General features: G+C 34.1%; 1 protein-coding gene across 1 annotated transcript in view; it reads right to left on the reverse strand.

Moving 5' to 3' along the window:
• Positions 1–19,634, reverse strand: part of UNC13C (unc-13 homolog C) — a 350,422-nt gene that overhangs the window by 136,964 nt on the left and 193,824 nt on the right. The window contains exon 15 of the mRNA XM_025038961.1: positions 14,354–14,439. Coding sequence (XP_024894729.1) covers positions 14,354–14,439 — 86 coding nt within the window. The remainder of the gene's footprint in view (positions 1–14,353; positions 14,440–19,634) is intronic.

Here is a 19,634-nt window from a genome sequence, read left to right on the forward strand (position 1 = left end):
AAAGTTGGAAAGAGCCCAGACTACATAGTACAACATATGCCATGTTTTTTTGTTTTTGTTTTTGTTTGTTTGTTTTTAAAGATTTTGGTCTGTTGAAAGGGAAATATTTTTGAAGTTTTTACAAGCCAAAGAATGTCTTGATCAAATTTAAATTTGTGCAGGTCAGTCAGGACGCTATAAGCACAATGAATTATAGGAATCGACAGTAAAAATGTGCAAATATTTGGGGTGCTATTTGGGGTGCAAAGGAAGTATGTTGTTAGAACTAGTTGAAGGTAGTGGAGATGGAGAAAAAGGTACAGAGCCAGACATGTTTTGAAGGTATGGAGGTAGAAAAGGTAGCATTTACTTACAGATCTGTATGTGTTGACTAGCTGGGGATGGTGGTGGAGTAGGAGAAATAAAGATATCAAAAATAATGTCTAAACACTACATAAATGGTAGCATCTTTTTCTGAAATGGGAAAGGCAACATAGGAATAGGGTTTGGGTGGGGAGGTTTTAATTCCAGAGTTTCGTTTTTAACATGTATGTCTAGCATACACTTTTCTTCCATAGCACTGATTACATTTTATAATTATACATTTATTGGTGTAATTATCTGCTTATTATAGAGTAAAAAGTTCCCTGAGGCAGTGGTCATGCCTGTCTCAGTAATTTTGTCTTGCATACCCAGCATAGAGCTAGCATTCAGGGAGTATCAATTGAACAAATGACATATAAGTGTTGGTATTAATGAATACTCAAATGAATATCGGTGACTTTCTTCTGGTGATCATCTTTCAAAGAAATCAAGTTTTAACAGAAGAGAATTTTTACTGGCATGATGGTGAGCCAAGAACAATGAGATGTCTATACAGAACCATGAAGCTAGGCTCATTCACTATTATTAATCACTTGCATCTACACACCAGCCTTCTAGAGCAGTGGTTCTCACACTTTAGATTCATTTGGAGGTCTTGTTAATACAGGGATTGCTGAATTCATTCTGATTCAGTAGGTCTGGGGTGGAGCCTGGGAATTTGCATTTCTAACACCTTCCCAGGTGATGCTGGTCCAGAGAAAACAAGAACCCTTCCAATGGCAAGTAATGCATAGTGGAAGAAGTCTATACATAGGCTGCAGGGTATTTATATATGCACCCCTGGAAGGATATATACAATTTTTAAATAGATATGCTATGTTCCTTTTTCTGGTAATAGATCTTCAATATTTCATTCGATTTTCAAAGAAGGCCTTCAAAATTTAATTAACATTAAAAGCTCCACTCAATTATGGATATATATTCGAACTCCTTGGAGTTTTGGCTTTTCCTTTCCATTGCTGTATGCCTTTGGGCAAAATACTTAACCTCTCTGTGCTTCAATTTCTTCATCTATAAAATGGAGACAATAGTGGTACCTGCTTCATAGGTTTGTTATAGGTTTCAAAGAAGTTTTTATTTGCATATCATTTAGAGCAGTACTTAATAAGTGCTAACTAGGTGGTGGCCAAATAAGACGAAAAACCTGGGACTGTTTTAGGTCTAGGCTCTAACCTTGAAGATTCTAATGCACAGCCAGGGTTGAAAACCACTGCCCTGCAATGCAGAGAGAGTGAGAGATAGATCAATGTTTTTCCTGAGAGTGTTAGGTTAATTTCCTCTCAGTGAACCAAACTTCCCTTTCCAGAAGAGCTTAGGGAGGAAACTAGAAAGGCGAATAAGAGCCCTAGCACCCTGTAAATGAATTTGTCTTCAAAAAATTTCTAGAGTTGGTTCATGCTGATCTTTCTTGTGGTGGTGAGAGGGGCTGAGGGAAAGGAATGGAAGGAAGAAAACTGGTTTGATTTTATCCATGCTGATCGTTACTTTTGTTTAAAATCAACACAAACAATAAAAGCCTGTCCTAATAGAAGAATATGCTAATATAAAAACATGATCAGAGAGGCAAATACTAACTGTACGACAGCCAGCCTTCAAGACGACACCGGTGATCTTTGCCTCTTAGAGTCAATGTCCTCTGATACTAATCATTATAGCTTACTCTGATACACTCATTTCTATCAAAGGAACACAATATATTACTCAGGTCAACATATTTTAATTATTGTACACTCCTTCCCACACTGAATAAGTTGAATCGTGTGACCAATAAGATATTACAAAAGTGATTGTGTAACTCCCTGGCTGGATCATAAAAGACATTACAGCTTTTGCCCTTTCTCTTGTATTGCTCACTCTAGGAGAAGCTAGGTGCCACACCATGAGGACAGTCAAGCAGTTCATAAGAGGTCTATTCTGTGGAGAACTGAGGCCTCTGGCCAGCAGCCCATAAGGACTTGAAGGCTTGTGAGTAAGATATCTGAGAAGCAGATCCTCCAGCCCTGAAACATTTCAACAGCTGCAGTCCTGGTTAACAGCTTAACTGTCACCTCATAAGAGACCCCAATTCAGAACCTCCTATCCATACAAATACTATATATTTATTTATGTTTTAATATACAACGTTTTGGGATATAACTAATGCACTATAACCCTAAGTTTTATATTTTTTAGAAACCTGAGCTGACAGTTTCCCTTTCACTATTTTGGTGCTACTGCAGTTGATCTGCTCATTTTCTTTTTTCTGAACCCTTTAAGTCCACCTAAGATATAAAGAAATGACTAGGTAGTAAAATGGCCACGATCTATGAGGGACAGAGAAAGAGAACCCAGTATCCTGTCTTGTATTTTCCAGAGGCTTCACATCCAGAAGGAAAAAAATGTCATAGTACTATTGAGCTGTTAGAGCCCAGCTATGCTCATAACAACAGGGACCCTGAATTAAGTCAACAAAGAATTTAAACTCTAATACAATCTTAAAAAAATAAAAACAAAAAAACAGGAGAAAGCTCAGCATTTCTTAGGAGCACAATGTCCACGTTGCCTACCTCAACCTTTGAATTGCTGATGTTCATTGATTTTCCTTATTTCAAAACCAAATAAACAACACAATTATGTGAGATACAACCAGAATATTTCGTTAGAGCCTGAGTTTGGGCAAGGAGAAAATGACCATGAAGACTTTTATATGCCGCTTATATACTGGCCATGCAACAATTTAAAATATCTAACTAGGTAATGCTCCATCTCTCAATTCTAATTAACCAGGCCACTGCATTTCTAAGAAAATCATTTCCATCTACCTGAGATTTTGCTAAAGTTCATCACTGTGGGAAAACAGCATTAAAAGCCACTGAACTTAATTTTAGAACACACATGCAGTGTATCTGACAAGTGGATTTGCTTATACCACTAGTGAGACCACATTAGTAGTGTAAATTAGCTTAGGTCTGTTTTTGCCCTGCAGTTACTTTCTGAGTTGGCGATCTGAGGACCCAAAGAAAATTGGCTGACCAGTTAATTACATCCTACTCTGATAGACCCTCATAAATATCAAAGGAACACAACATATTACTCAGGTCAACATATTTTAATTATATTTTACAGAAATAGATGATGAGATTATTTAGTAGATGGTTAAAGGTTAAGATGATTAATAGTGTTACAAACGCTCGTGAATGCCTATTTTTCTTTCTTGTTATTTAGAAGCCAAATATTTTAGTCAGCATGTTCTAGATTAATCACACACACAACTTACCCTGTCTACTCCAGAAATACAAAACAAGTAGTTTCGGCTTAATTTGGGGGGCTGAGGGAGGGAACTGCTAGAGAGGAGGAAACGGTGAAATCCATTTACTGTAAATGTGAAGGGGGATCCTTGCTGCCAATTTAGGTCATTCAAATTAACATAGATGCTTTTCTTCAGAGTAAAGATGAAAGGAGGCAAGAATCCCCTAAATGTCTGAGAAATAACAGGTTCACAAGGTGAAAAGCAGTGGGTAATAAGCTTCATTTTAGTTTCCATTTTATTTCCTTTTATGTTTGTGCCCACATGGTCACTTCCAGCTCACCAGTGTAAGCAGGATTTACTTGCCAACTCCACCCCTCCAATTTTTTATTTTAATGCTTTTTCATCCTTATTTTGACTTTAGATCTTTTGGAAAGGAATAACCAAGATGTCCCAAACACCTTAGTGTTTTCAATCTGCTGGAAAGTCCTGAGCGTATCAGGGATTCAAGAGGATGATAAAGAAGGGGCAGGGACTGTTAGGAAGTATAGAGGAAAAGGCAGAACAAGCAACGGAAGATAGATCGAAACACATCTGTCTACAAAGATCTTGCCCTGGTTTTCAAGATGTACACTCACTGATCTCTATTTTCCCTTTAAATGCCATGGGGAATTTAATAGAATGCTTTTAGACTTCAGATTATATAGCTTGGCAGCTGATTTGTATTAATCAGCCTGTGAAATCAGTTTGATGGCTAAAATTTGGCTCTATCTCATAAATGTGGAGTTTCACCATATGTTTTGTGTGCTGTGCTTACTAATGTAAAATAGATTGTTATATATTCTAAAGCTTTTAGCTAAGCATTAAATCACAAAAGCTTATCCGAGGAAAGGCATCTGATGAACTGAAGCTTTACTACACTGTGTCCAAAAATCAATACAGACAATTAAACTGATGAATAATGTACTTTAATATGGAATGTACTGGAAAATATAATTTTAACAATGTGACCCCTGGCTCACATCTAGATAAAAATCATTCTGAATTATGTGTTTAAACTACCTGTGCATTCATATACACACTGTGTAGTGTACCTTGGATGTTCATTCAACTATTATTTATTGAGCAACTTCACATGCCAGGCTTGTGTTAAAAACTGAACGTGGTCAACACTGTCCCTTCCCGCAAAGAATGTGTCAGCAGTAAGACTTTCCATTCTACTTAAAATCAATAAAAACTTCTACTCTGTAAATATACATATGAAACATTCTGAACAGTTGAATATGGAAAATATTGTCATGCAGTTTTAACGAAATCTCCAGTTAAAGTCACACTGATAAGATCAATTAAAAAAAAAAAAGGTAAAGCTAGTAATCTACTATCTTCTACAATTTTTGGCTTTTGCAGCAATAGGGTACAGAAAAGCATTAACTGTTTCAAAATGTGCTGAATTTTGTTCTATTCAAAATAATAAAGATAAAGAAAGATGTAAACATTAGAGGAAATTTGTATGCTTTTGTTTGAATTTGACTCCAAGGCAAAAAATGAAAAATGACGACATAAATGCAGTATGTGTTTCTATTTTCCTTTCAAATTGGAATTTTTTTAAAGCAATTTTTCCATCCTTTTGTAATGGAGGTTCATTTTCTTCTATGTTACTGAGTAACCCACAGACTTTTCTTACTTGAAGAGTTGTATGCCTGCTTGGCTGAGTCATCAGCATCTTCCATGTAATTTTTCTCCCATTAGAGCTTTTGCTAATGAACTTGGCCCAGTCTAATCCTTTCCTCCCTTCATTTCCTTGAGAATTATTTTTTAATTCTCTTCTCACTTTTTAAAAAATTATTATTTTAATTCTTCTTCACTTCTCCTCTTATAATTTTTAAAAAGTTTGATAGTCACAATTAATTTGCTCCTTTAACTTGTATTTCTTCCATGATTTTATTCCTTTCCTGGTTTGTTCTTACATGGTTAATGCATCCATAACAGCTCCTCCATTTTAACTTATAAGGGACACATTTCTGACACACTTAAATGTCTTAAAAAATCATTGTGTGTTCTGAACAACAATGGAAGAAGGCACTATGCTGATTATATATTCTCTAGATTAGTAGTTCTTTAACTTTAGCATGCACCAGAATCACCTAGATGGTAGGTCATACAGATTGCTAGGCCCCAATATGAACCAACAGTTTTGGGGTGGCACACCCCAACGATCTGCATTTCTAACATCTTCCCAGGTGATGCTGATACTGCTTGTCTGGGAACCAAGCTTTGAGGACCAGTGGCCTAGTGAATCAGGAAATCTTAAGAAGCACCAGTAAATATATTTCATCTTGCCTTTATTTTGGGGGTTTGTGGACAAATATAACACATGAGTTCTCAGTCTCAACTAAATTGATATATTAATCCAGAAATCATATTTCGGTTTATGGGTTCATTCATGTGAACTGCCACTGAAAATTTACATGAATTGAACTGTTTTTATGCAGTAATACACACTGAAAATTAGTAACCACTGCTTTTAGTTTTGTTTTTATGTGTTGTCCATGGATCTAGACTTGGAATTCTTTGTGAAGATATGTTAATATAAATTAGTAAGATGTTACAGAAAAAAAAGGTGGAGACTGATAAATGACGTAGGACAGTAAGAGATATTTTATAATTTTCCAAGGAAGCATAGCTTGCACTTCATTGTAAACCTACCATCTTCTGTTACAGAAATGTATGAGTAACACACACACATACACATATGTGTACACACAGTCTCTGTGGGTAAATGAGAGGTATTTAGGGTTTTTCCCCACATCTATGATTATTAGTAAATACTTTTTAGAACTTCCACAACCACAATAAGTAGTGAAAATAACTGTTGGGATTACATAGTTAGAAAATTTTTATCCTTTGTATGAGTGATTGCATTGGGTTTATGTGATTCTGTTGAATTGTGACTAGAAATTAGAGTTTGGGAATGGAACATATATCTGTGCTTTTGCACAGATATTTGTAGACATAGGCTTATATTCATGCAGGCATTCATTAGTTTATACCATTTTCTATTAAGCAACAGAAAAAGGAAAGATAGTAGGAATAGGGAGAGTCATACAAAGATGAATAAGAGCTTAAGGTATGGTGAATGATGGATTTGTGAAGTTTGACACAGGATAAATTTTAAAATAGGAAGTATGGGAAAATAGGGAAGAAGTACTTATTTCTGAGAATCACAGAAAAAAACTAAACAGAAGTAACATTTGAATTGCACTTTTAAGAATACATGAGTCTTTGCTAGGAATGGCAATAGGGAAAAGCATCCTTGGATGGGGCATAATGTACTATGTCCTGAGGCAAAAACTTATATAAGGATTTCAGGGAAATCTTAAATAGTTGTATGTATCTAGAGCATACTGATGTATATGAGGAAACTATTAAGCACAAGGGCTAAAAATCAGGTACATAAGGAGAGTAGGGTACTCTTCCAGGTTATTCCAGGTTATGCTGAGTAATTAGGACTCTATCCAGTGGTCAGGGAGGCATCTACAAAGGAAGAACCATATTATTGAAGGTGGAAGCAGAGATGATGTGTCTGAGTAAAGACAATTGTAAGAAGCATAGAAAATGAAACTATTGAGGAGAGTTTCAGATATAGAGCTTATAATACAGATTTGCTAATTGGATGCTGAGGAAAGAAAGAAGACAACTATGACTTCCCAACTTTTAGCCCAGGTCATTGGATTGATTATGATGCCATTTTATAATATCGAGAATGTAGAAATGTCCTAAAGTAGTGTTTAACTATCTCTGGTTTTCTGATAGTCACTGCCCAAGTACCTAAATCTTAGGAAATAATTTTCAGAACAGGAAGTTGACTTGATTATTAGTCATATGAAACACAGAACAGAATTTTCAGGTATAAAACGTTATCCATTAAAAGCTAATATTTTCATACATAAGTATTGTGTTATTTCTTTTGGTCATTCAACAGTTGTCTGTCTCTAGATAAAATAGATATTGATGATTCTCAATAGGATGAGAGAAAGCCAAATGCCTTTGTTCCTTGGTTAAGGAACAGCAAGATCCTTGCTACTTAAGGGAGTTTCTGTACCTCTGAGGTCTGCAGAAACAGGAAAAACAACAAACAAGCTGAGAACCACTGCTGTAAAAAAAGGAGGCCAGAGAGATCCTTTATAAAATGTTAACAATCTCTGCTCCATCCAGTCTTTGCAGTTTATAGAAGCATAATTTTAATCTCTGTTATTCTAATAAAGTTAAAGAAGATTGAAAGCAGGAAATAGGAGAGGAACAAAATCGGTTTCCAGGGAGTTTTATTCACTGTAGAAATTAGTCAGAAGCTAATCTTTTCTACCAAAAAATAAGAATCAAGATAAATTGACAACTAGTAATTTGTGAAGGTAGACTTGAAAATCCACAGAAATTTGCTGACAAAATAGACCACAAAGTTAACAAGTGTGAAATAATATTTTGAGGTAGACTACATATGAGGTGGACCTGCAAGATGTTAAGTATGAGAATACTCTAAGCTGGCTAAAGAAATTGATGGGGCAACAAATTATAGTCAAGACAGTGAGCAAGATCAGGAGAGATGTGACCATGCTTTTGTATTGTTATTGTCTTTGTGGCTATGAGGTCAAGGGCAATGTTCTAAAATATACAGGGTGGCCAGAGACCTGTATCTGGGTGAAGGGAAATAGAAAGAGATCATGCTTCTTTGAGAGAAAGCCCTAAAGATAAATGTGAGGAAAATAATAAACTTTCTGAGGGTATTTAATATGAAACATTCAAATTCATAAGTCAAGAGAAGATAGTGCATGAAACCTGCGAGGGCAGAGTTAATGGCAACAATTATACTTATTAGGATAAGGAGGTGATGAGAAGTTACAAAGGCGGTCTGAGAATCTTCACCTATTGGGGAGGTCCAATATGAGAACTAAGCAGCAGATAACAACGGATTGGTAATAAAAAGAAAGTCAAAACTAATACCTTACTTTAACAAAGGTGTTAAAACCTTGCTGCTGTTCAGTATGTGGTACATCAACCAGTCAGCCACTTGGACATCATCTCAGATTTTGTTAGAAATGAATAGAATCACCTCCCATCACACACGCACATCCACTCAAGCACAATCTGCATTCTAACAAGACTGCCAGGTGACTAGTGTGCACACTGAAGTTTGAGAAGCACTGATTGAATAGACTTTACTAATGCCAGGTGTAGATGACTGTGTTTTGCATATTATAATTAATTTAATCTCTGCCTAAGTTAATCAAGTAAAGCAATCATTTTTAACTAATTTATTTTCGCTGACTTTTAATTGTTTACCTATTCAAAGATTTATCTGAGAATTTGGCAAGGGTCTAGACTCCCCTCTCCAATTCCACTTACTCCTAAATATGGATGCAATTTCAATATATGACTTAAAACCCAAATTTAAAAGCCAGTGTTTTAAAAAACCCCAAGCACTCTTCTACAGAATTATTAATTAGAAACCACCTGAATCCTCGTGGACTCAATCCATCATCTGGCTGCTGCAACCTTGGGGCCAAGCAAAGTTTGCCCTTAATAAAGTCTTTGAATAAGCACACATATGTTACATAATCAGTACCCTCAACAGGACTGTGCTGATTTAAGAATTGCCAGGCAACAAAGTTCTATGGACACCAAGATGACAAATTCAACACCTGGTCGACTGGAATTACCAATTAAATATTTCAATCACTTACAGACACCTAAACGTTTTGGTGGCATTATAAATTGTCTCCAACTTCTTTTTTACTAAATTATAATCCTTAAGATTGTCCTAATGGCTAGTATTTGTTAAGTATTTATTACATGCTAGGAAACTATTCCATTCTGCCCTATATCTGCCTGTCTCATTCTTTCTCCTTAAAATAACTTTATAAGGTAGGTATTTTTGTCTCTCATTTGCCCATATGAAAACTGACGCTTAGTGAGTTTAATAAATTGTTCAAAATTATAGCTAAAAAGTAAATGGAAAACAACAGAGCCTGGACTCAAACCTATGTCTAAATTACTGCAAAGCCCATGTTTGTACCTAGCTGGGTAAAGACTTTAAAATTCTTTGGAATAAATTCTTCAGAAAAAATTCTGCAAAACAAACTCTATTTCACTATAAAATGAAACATTTCATCTGAGCCTTTTTTATTCCTACAGTCCCTTTTTTGCACAGTGCACATTTTTTTCATCTGTAAAATAATTTATTCTGGTTTCATTCTATAAGCTATCACCATAGTGATCAAATTAATTACTGTTTATCAAGTTTATAAATTGATTCATGTCAAATGTATAAACAAAATTGGTTGTTTCTTATAGATTGAGTAAAGTTGGGGAAAAGTTGTTTTATTTTTTTAAGTTAGATTATTTCTTTTGTAGCTGCTGATAAGTTCATGAAGTAAAGCAAAGAGCTGCATCAAATATCTGCAAGTCTGAATTCTAACTGGCTCTTTTTGACCTGAGTTCATCAGAGACTTTTCACAAGTTGGACTCAGCTACTTTAATCACAAAATGAACTATGTAGCCCAAATTATAATAACAACAGTCTTTCTAGGTCAACAACCTGAAGCACTACTCCACAGTCAAGTCATTTTAACCACATTCCATAAGACAAAACTATCAATGTGCAAAAGAGCCTACTAGAGGAATGTTAAGTATATGCCCTCTATTCTGTGAGGTGCTCTTAGTCTTCATTTTCTCTAATTATTATTCATGCCACATTTAAAAAAGGGTATACTATGTTTATTGAAGCCACCAATTAGACTGAAATGTTGAAAGAGAGGGAGGAAGAGAGAGTGAACAGATTCACATGTATTTGTCAACATTCTCCTAGAAACTTAAACCTTATATGACCCCTAAAGGAGACAGTTTTAAAATTTTGTCAGAACATTCTTCTCTTATCTAATAGCAATGGACCCCTTGCATTAGCAGAGTGCTTCAGAGTTTGCAAAGTACATTTAAGGTATATGATCCTCACACCAACCTGGGAACTCTTAGCACCTTTTCATAGAAAAGAAAGCTAAAGTTTAGAGAGGTTATGCATTAATTGCCTAAGGCTGTGCAGCTCATAAGTGACAAAGATTTCTGAAATCAGATTTCCCAGACTCAGATCTCTTGCCGCCTCCCAAGTTGCAATACTGCAAATGTTTAGTTCGAACATAATAAGTATTCTGACCTTGGCTCCAAGGTTCTCTGTATAGGGTTGTCACATTTGCAATTTGATTCAAATAAACAAGCACATAGTGAGTTTCTATCAAGGTTCAATAAATACAAAGATGACAAATACAATGCTTGCACTCAGAAGCCCTCTCATCTTTGGAAGGAGATACATAAACCATGAACGGCAATCCAAGTTACCTGTTACTGTATCCATCATGCCTTTCTGAAAATGTGTATGAATGTGCAAATGCAACAACTATTGAATTATACACTTTACATAGGTGAATTGTATGCTATGTGAATTAAATCTCAATGATGCTCTTTAAAAAAGTCAATAAAAAAAAATTCTTGTTAAGGAGGAGAGTCTTGTTTCCAAAAAGCTAATGTAATCACGAAATTATTAATTACCATCGATTTTTGATGATACAATCTCAGCATTTTGGGTACTGTTATTGAACAAATTAACCTATAATCAATAAGTATCTTTACTTGTAGTACAGATGCTTTACTCGTAGTACTCCTAATTTAATTGTTGTTTCAAACAATTATTAAATTTTTGTGCATTACATTTCTTATCATAAATACTACACTTACACCTCTCAAATTAATACTTATTTTTAAAAGTAAAGGTAACATAAAATAACCAATGCAAGCACAAACATTACTATGTAGGCAAAGCTATACGCCCTGCTCAAATAAAATGTGCATTGGCAAGCAGTGTCACGTCAGAATGGTTCCAAAAAATCAAGTTCCTCTGAAGCGTGGACAGGAGCCTCCCTGTCATTGCCCAGCCCTCTGAGCCAACGTGAACCTTTCAATTACAGGTGAGGACTACAAAACATAAAGGTGTTGACCTCTTGGACACTTCCCAACATCATAAAGCAAAATAAGATGAAAACAGAAGTCTCCACCACTGCCCTGCTCACTACTCCACTGAATTAGAATTACCTGGTAAAATCTTAATTCAACAAATAGTTATTGAGTAACTTCTATTTTCTAGGCATCATTCTAGGCAATATAGATATGTTGGTAAAAATCATAGACAAAATTTTTCCTTGTGGTGAGGAAGACAGGTAAGAAATATTCAATTGAACAAGCATAAATGCACAAACAAATAAAGACAATAATTGGTTACTATGCAGACGATTAAAATAAGGTTATTCCTGGGGGTAACTTTAGATCATGAAGAAGTGACACTTCACATGGCTGGTGAAGACTGGTGGAAAGAGAAGTCCAGGCAGGAGACCACCCAGTGAAAAGCTCAAAGGCCAGAATAAACTTAGTGTGCTGAGGAAAATAAAGGAAACCATGATAACCCTACATGTTTGACGTAAGTAACTGCATGAATGGTGATGCTAATAACTGCCATAGAGAACAGAGGGGAAGTGGATTTTGACAGGGGAGATTCAGAATTCTATATTGATCCTATAAAGTCTGAGATGCCTGATAGATATTCAAGGAGGGCAGGGGACTGTAGGTGATAGGACTAGTGGAGTAAATGCTATCTAAAGAAAGTTATTGGCCTAGTGGACTGGTAGTTTCTGTCTGACTTAAGAGACTTGCTGGATTCTAAAGAGAAAGTTGGAGCACAGTGATATAAAAGGATGTGTTTAGTGAGAGGTAGAGAAAACAGTACTGATTAATACAATGGAGAAGGAACACTTTATTGCATAATAAGGAGTTTGCACCTCTGAGCAGTTCTAGTGTAACCTTAAGGATTAGATAAACCTATTTGTGGGGTGGTAGATCCAGACTTTACCAGGAAAGCAGGTATTTTAATCCATTGTGTATCTTTTTTTTTTTCAAATAAGGAGAACTTTTGTATGTTCCTTCTGTGTCCCCTAGCAGTAAGCTTACATTTTAGCAACATGAAAAAACATTGCCACAATGAGCACAAACTCTGAATTAGCCTTACTCTATTAATCTATTTTCCATACTGCAGTCAAAATGCTTTTTCTAAGTTGCCATTCTGAAAAGATATGCCCCTGATGAAATCTCTTTAAGGTCTCTATTTTCTCTTAGCATAGAGTCACATTCCTCACCGTGGGCCACAAGGCCCTGCATACTGGTCCCTGCCAATTTCTCCAGCCTCATTCCTTGCTACTTCTTGCTCATGGGGCCTGCTGAGTTCTCTATTCTCAAATTCACCTTGCTCTCACTCTAATTGCTAACGCTATGTCCTCTACTACTACAAAACAGAGACACTCCATGCTTATCTCTTTTCCAAACTAACTTCTACTTATACTTCAGGTTTTTGTCAAGATAACACTTTCTCAGAGGAAGCTCCTCTAGAATGTCTGCCTTGTGCCCCTGTCCCAAGTCTGACTTAGGTGCTTCTCCTCCAGACAGTCCATCATCATCAGCTTCGACCACCCCCTATTGCAATTGTCTACGTACATGTAGCTATTCTTCATAATCTTGTTGAGGCCAGGGGCCATGGCTATCTTCTTCACTGTTTTATCCTCTGCACTGAGTGCAGTCACGGGCATTTAGCATCTAGTGGATTATATTTTTGTTTAATAAGTATAAAGACAATTTTCCACTAGATAGTAAGTTTCTGGAAGAAAGGAACCCTACGCTGGTTTATGGTTTTATCTCCAACTCTAAACATAATGTGAGAGCTCAAAGAATACTTATAAAACTTTTAAGTTGAAAGCTGTATTTCTCTAGCTTTACATTATACGACTTAGATTAATTAAAAGTGAAGTTTCTGGTGAAGAGACTTGCCATTGTTCTTATGCAAGCTACAGCCAGATTTTAACCTGCCTAGCTATAGATACCATTTCTAAGTCCATGCAGACAAACATCTGGACTAATACTACTCATTTACTCTCTTAATACGGTCTGCTTTAGTAAGTGAACTGCCGTAAAGTAGTCCTGCATCTGAGCATTATCCTACAACTGAAATACTCACTATGATCCTGCAGTTTAGACCACTTGATTAAAAATGGTCTAAATTTTAGAGCATTTTATGCACTCCTCATAGCTTTTACATGCTGTGAGAAATTTGTATTCCTACAATGTGGAAATAAGTTTTAGAACTAACTAAATCGTTCACAACAATCAATGTTCTTCTGTTTTCTGGTGATGATACATCTGATAAGGGGTTCATATCTGAAATATATAAGAAACTCATACAACTTAACACCAAAAAAGCAAAGCCTGATTAAAAAAATGGGCAGAGGACCTGAATAGAAATTTCTTAAAAGAGGACATACAGACATATAGCCAATAGACATATGGAAAGATGCTCAATATCACTAATCATCTGGGAAATTCAAATTAAAACCACCATGAGATATCACCTCACACCTGTCAGAATGGCTATCATCAATAAATCAACAAGTATTGGCGAGGATGTGGAGAAAAGTGAACCCTTGTACACTGTGGTGGTATTGTAAATTGGTGCAGCCACTATGGAAAACGGTATGGAGGTTTCTCAAAAAATTAATAATAGAACTACCTATGAAACAATCAATATTTTAATGCATCAATTCCTTACATTTAAAACCAAGAGCATAAAATCATGATTTAACGAAAACGTGTATTCTAATAAGAACAGATATTTGTAATTACCTTCTAGTGCATATTTCATATCCTGAGCAAAAAGAGTCCACATAATTTCAGCACTTATTTTTCCCATGTTCAGTTCTTGAGGAAACCTAAAACCAAACACATATATTAGTGTATCAAAAAGAATAGGCCTAAAAAAAACCAAAACACAAAAAACAAAAAACTCACTTTACATATATACCACAGTAATTATTATACAGTTCATAAGTACTTTTATTTATGTGATTTCCCTTTATGAACTTTCCCAGGTAAGAAAAAAAACTATACACCAGAGTGTGATGATAAAGCAATTATTGAGTTTCAGGAAAATAGACTCCATTTACATCAGTGCCAACGTAATGGTGCCTGCAGCTCCGATGGATGTCTTAGAATTTGCTTGCGTCTAAAGAGCTTGTTCAGTTTTATCATATGCTCCATCTTCATATGTCTCCATTTAGAAGATACATCAGATAAATTTGAGTAGCAAATACCATATAACACCAAAAATCACACCTCACATTCATTTGTTGGTAATTTTCTTTGAAGCAAACTTGAGTGCTTCCATTCTCAATTTGTTTACAATGAATTATTTCAAGAAAGATTCCTCACTCCTCTAGTTAAATGGCCCATGGTGCACCATTAATCTGGACTCAAGAACTCCTAGGCAGGTCCGTGTTTTAGACTAAATAAGCTTAGGCTAAAGACAAATTCCTATTGCTGCTAAATTCATACTGTTTTGCATGTTTTTAACCTCACGATAAGCTCTTGGTAATATAAGCCCAGTGAATGTAATAACCAGGTCTTTACATATCTTGTAAACACTCACCTTATGTCAGTACATGAGACTTAAATTATTTTGTTTTCTAACAAATATATACTATATATATAAAACGCATGTATATATGTGTATATACACACAAAAGTAATATATATTAGGAATAAAAATGTATACATTAAGGAACAAAAATAGCTCTCACATTCATTTACATTTTTGGGCCAAATTAAAAAAAAAAGTAATACAATCCTGAATGAGATAGAAAGTGTTAAAACTAAGTAAATATGACCTGAATATGACCTCAAAAAAAGAACACTGACACATAAAACCATTCTAGCCCAACTTTCCACTAAAAATAAGGTGTATTTCTTCTTCAAATATTCCTTATTGACTGCCATCTATCAATTTATCTAATGTCAATTGATATTTTAAAACTTAAATGCAGAAGATGCACGTTTATCAAGTATTTAAGCTCAGAACACTTTCTATAATCAAAAACATAATACAACCTGAATATATACAACTGAACTTGCCTCTATTGATATAAACCTAACCTTAGGCAAGTAATTTATTTCAAACAGTTTTATCTGTGGATACCTACTCACCTCATACAATTTGTAGTATATTAATTTTTGTTAGAGATATGCAGCAACAAAATTGTGGTATAGGGTGCTTTAGGCTCATAAAATAAGGAATTAATTTAATTTTTTGAATCAAGAATAAAGAACATTAATTCACTTTACATTGCCCTAATAAAAAAATAAAAAACTAAAGAATATCTCCCATAAAAATAGATGCAAAACTCCTTGCAACAAATGGCAAATTCAATTCTACAATATATAAAAAATAATAATATATCATGACCAAGGGAAGTTTATCCCCAAAATGCAATGTTGGTTTAATATTCAAAAATCAATGTAATTTACCATATCAAAAGACTAAAAAAAAAAACTTTACCTTCTTAATAGCAGAAAAGATATTTGACAAATCTCAAAATTTATTCTTGATGAAAACTCTGAAAACTAGGGATTGAAAGGAATTTCCTCAACCTTAAAAATAGAATCTACAAAAACCTACAGCTAATATCATACTTAATGGCTTCATGCTAAGATCAGGATCAAGGCAATGATATTTATTTTCACTTTCCTGTGAAATATTCTACTGGAGTTCCAAAAAACAAACAAACAAACAACCCCCCCCAAAAAAAAAATCCTGCAAAAAGTCAAGGAAAAGGAATAAGAAATATATAGATAGTGAAGGAAGACATAACACTATTTTCAGACAGTGCGATTATCTAGAAAATCTCCAAAAAACTACAAAAAAACTATTGAATAAATTCACAATACAAAGCCAAAATACAAAATTATTGTATTTTTACATACTAGCAATGAACCATTCAAAACTGAAATAACAGTATTTAAAATAGTGCCAAAAGTTGTGAAATATTTATGTATAAATCTAAGAAAATATGTACTAGACTTATATGAAAAAAACTACAAAGTACTGAAGAAAGGTGTAAAACAAAACCTAAATAAATGAAGAAATATATTGTATTCATGAATTGGTACACCGAATATTATTAGAATGTCAATTTTTTCCAAATTGATTTATAAATTCAATGCAATCTCAATCTGAATTCCGGCAAGATTTTTTTTTTTTTTTGTAGAAGTTGACAAACTGATTCTAAAATTTACATGGTAAAGTAAAATAACTAAAAAAGCAAAACTGTTTTAAAAAGTTGAAAGATTCATACCCTTTGTTTTCAAACCTTACTATAGATTCATAGTAAGACAGTGCATCTTCAAATACAAGGTCATTTAACTTTCAATAAGATATTCTAGCAATTCAATGGAGATAGGATAGTTCTTTCAACAAATTGTACTAGAGCAATTGGATATCCATATGCAAAACAATAAATAAACCTAGGACCACACTTTGCAACATATAAAAAATTTACTTGAAATGGGTCAGAAACCTAACTACAAAACCAAAAACTACAAAACTTCTAAAAGAAAACAGTAGAAAATTTTTATGAACTTGCATTAGGCAATGGTTTATTAGGTGTGATGCAAAAAAGTACAAGCAATAAAATAAAATATTGATAAATTGGACATTATGAAAATTAAAATCTGCTCTTCAAAAGATATTGTTGAGAAAATAGAAAATAAACAACAGACTAAGAGAAAACAATTTGCAAAACACCTATCTGATAAAGGACTTGTAACCAGAATATACAAACTACTCTCAAATCTCAATAAGAAAAAAATGGGCAAATGATTTGAATGACACTTCAGCAAAGAAGAGAATTAAAAAATAAGAACATGAAAATATGCTCAACATCATTAATCACTAGCTACTTACAGATTAAAATTACAGTGTGTTACCACTACATGTTACTAGAATAGTTTAATAACAAAAGAAAACCTGACAAAGCCAAGAGCTGACAAGAATTCAAGGGTTCAGAGGAGCTGGAACTCCGAAAAATTGCTACTGAGAATGTAAAATGTTACAGTTACACTGAAAAGCAGCTTGGCAATTCCTTATAAAGTTAAATATACATTTATCAGCAGTCTAACTCTAGGTATTTATCCAAGAGAAATGAAACATTTATACCAAAAGCTGTACATGTTGCTTAATTCCTAATCCCCAAAAGCTGCAGTCAATATCTTTGACTGATGAATGAATAAAGAAACTGTGGTAGATTCATAAAATGGAATGTACTAAGCAATGAAAAGGAATGAACCACCAATACATGTAACAGCATGGACGAGTATCAAATAAATTAAGCTAACTAAAAGAAGCTAGACTCAAAAGCCTACATAGCTTATGATTCCACTTATAATTCCTTATTGAAAAGGTAAAAATATATGGACATGAAACTTATCAGTGATTTTCAGGACCTTAGGATGAGAAGAGGGAGTGACTATAATGGAGCATGAAGAAACTCTGGGGGGTAATAAAATATTCTATATCTTCATTTTGGTGGTAGTTATATGACTGTGTGTTTTCTATTTCATCAATTTTTTCCTCTTCAATATTGAATACCTTCTACTCTGAGTTTAATATATTGTTCTTTTCTACCTTCTTAAGAAAGATATATAGATAATTAGTTTTTGGCATTTCTTCCTTTCTACCATGTGTATTTAAGGTATATATTTCTTTTATATGTATCCAATTAAAATATTTGACATTTTTATTTCTTCCAACTATTTAGGGTGATTTCCTAAGTATCTTTTAGTTGCTATTTTCTGCCTTAACTAAGTTAAGGTTAAAATACATATTCTGAAAAAATTAATCTTTTGAAATTTGTTGATATTTGCTTTATACCCCAGCATATAGTTAATTTTGGTAAATAATCTTTATTTTCCATCTGTCTCCTTGAACTTCATTCTGTGTGTTTTCATTCTGTTTAATGCTAATTGTCTCTTCAGTTGTATCTAATGTATGGTTGAATACATATATTGGATTATTAATTCCATTCATTGTAGTTTTCACTTCTAGAATTTCCATTTGATCCTTTCAGTAGCTTTTAGCTCACTGCTGAGTTTTTCTTTCTTTCATTTAATTTCTTAAATATATTAACCATAGTTTTTATAACATCTCTCTCTAAATTCTGCTCTATTAACCTCTTATAATGCCTGCTTATTTTTGATTGAATAAAGAACTTCTTGTGTGTAAAAGATGTGCATATAATTTGAGCGTCTGGATGATGTTAGTATTTCAGAAAGGATTTATTTTCTTCCAGCAGTAGTATTTTAAGGTTGGGAATGATACCCTTAATCCAATTAGGGGCTGAGCTCATTTAAACCATGTCAATATTTTATTCCTACTTACTCTTAGGATAGAACTCATCTCAGCCCTAAATTCAAGCTTGGGTTGTTCACCATACCACCCACTACTTTGTAGAACCTGAATTTCAATTATTCTATTCTTTTTCAGCTTTCTCAGTTTTTCAGCTGCTACTTTCTATTTAGCTTCTCACATGCTCGGACTTTACTTCAAGGCAAATCAGTCATTCTCTTTAGGGGAAGAGTCTTGGCACACATCTGACATGTTTTTCTAGTAAATACATGTATCGTACAGATATAAACAAATTCATGGGAATAAAAAATATCAAATCTGGTCTAATTGTTATATTTCAGCAAGGAGTAAAGAGAATTGGATTCAGAGAGACATATGTACACATAAGTCTTCAATTAAATTTGCAATGTTTTATTTATTTTGGAAAAAGTTCTAAAATCTATAAATTTACTAGAAGTAATATAAGAGATAATATAATGCAAATGGTGGCTAATGCATTTAGCATTAATAACATGCGTTAATAAGTAACTATTAATTGATTTCTTAGCATGTGTTGGGCACTGTGCTAATGACAAATTACATACTACTAAATAAAACAGACACCGTCTCTGCTTCTCTGAAGTTTACAACCTAGTAGGACTGGCAATAAAAACTAATATCTATAAATTTAGATGAACTGTGATAAATGCCATGAAGAAAAACTATGGGGTGAAAAAATAGAAATGACTG

Source organism: Pteropus alecto, unplaced genomic scaffold (assembly GCF_000325575.1).
Source record: "Pteropus alecto unplaced genomic scaffold, ASM32557v1 scaffold86, whole genome shotgun sequence".
NCBI classification, from domain to species: domain Eukaryota; kingdom Metazoa; phylum Chordata; class Mammalia; order Chiroptera; family Pteropodidae; genus Pteropus; species Pteropus alecto.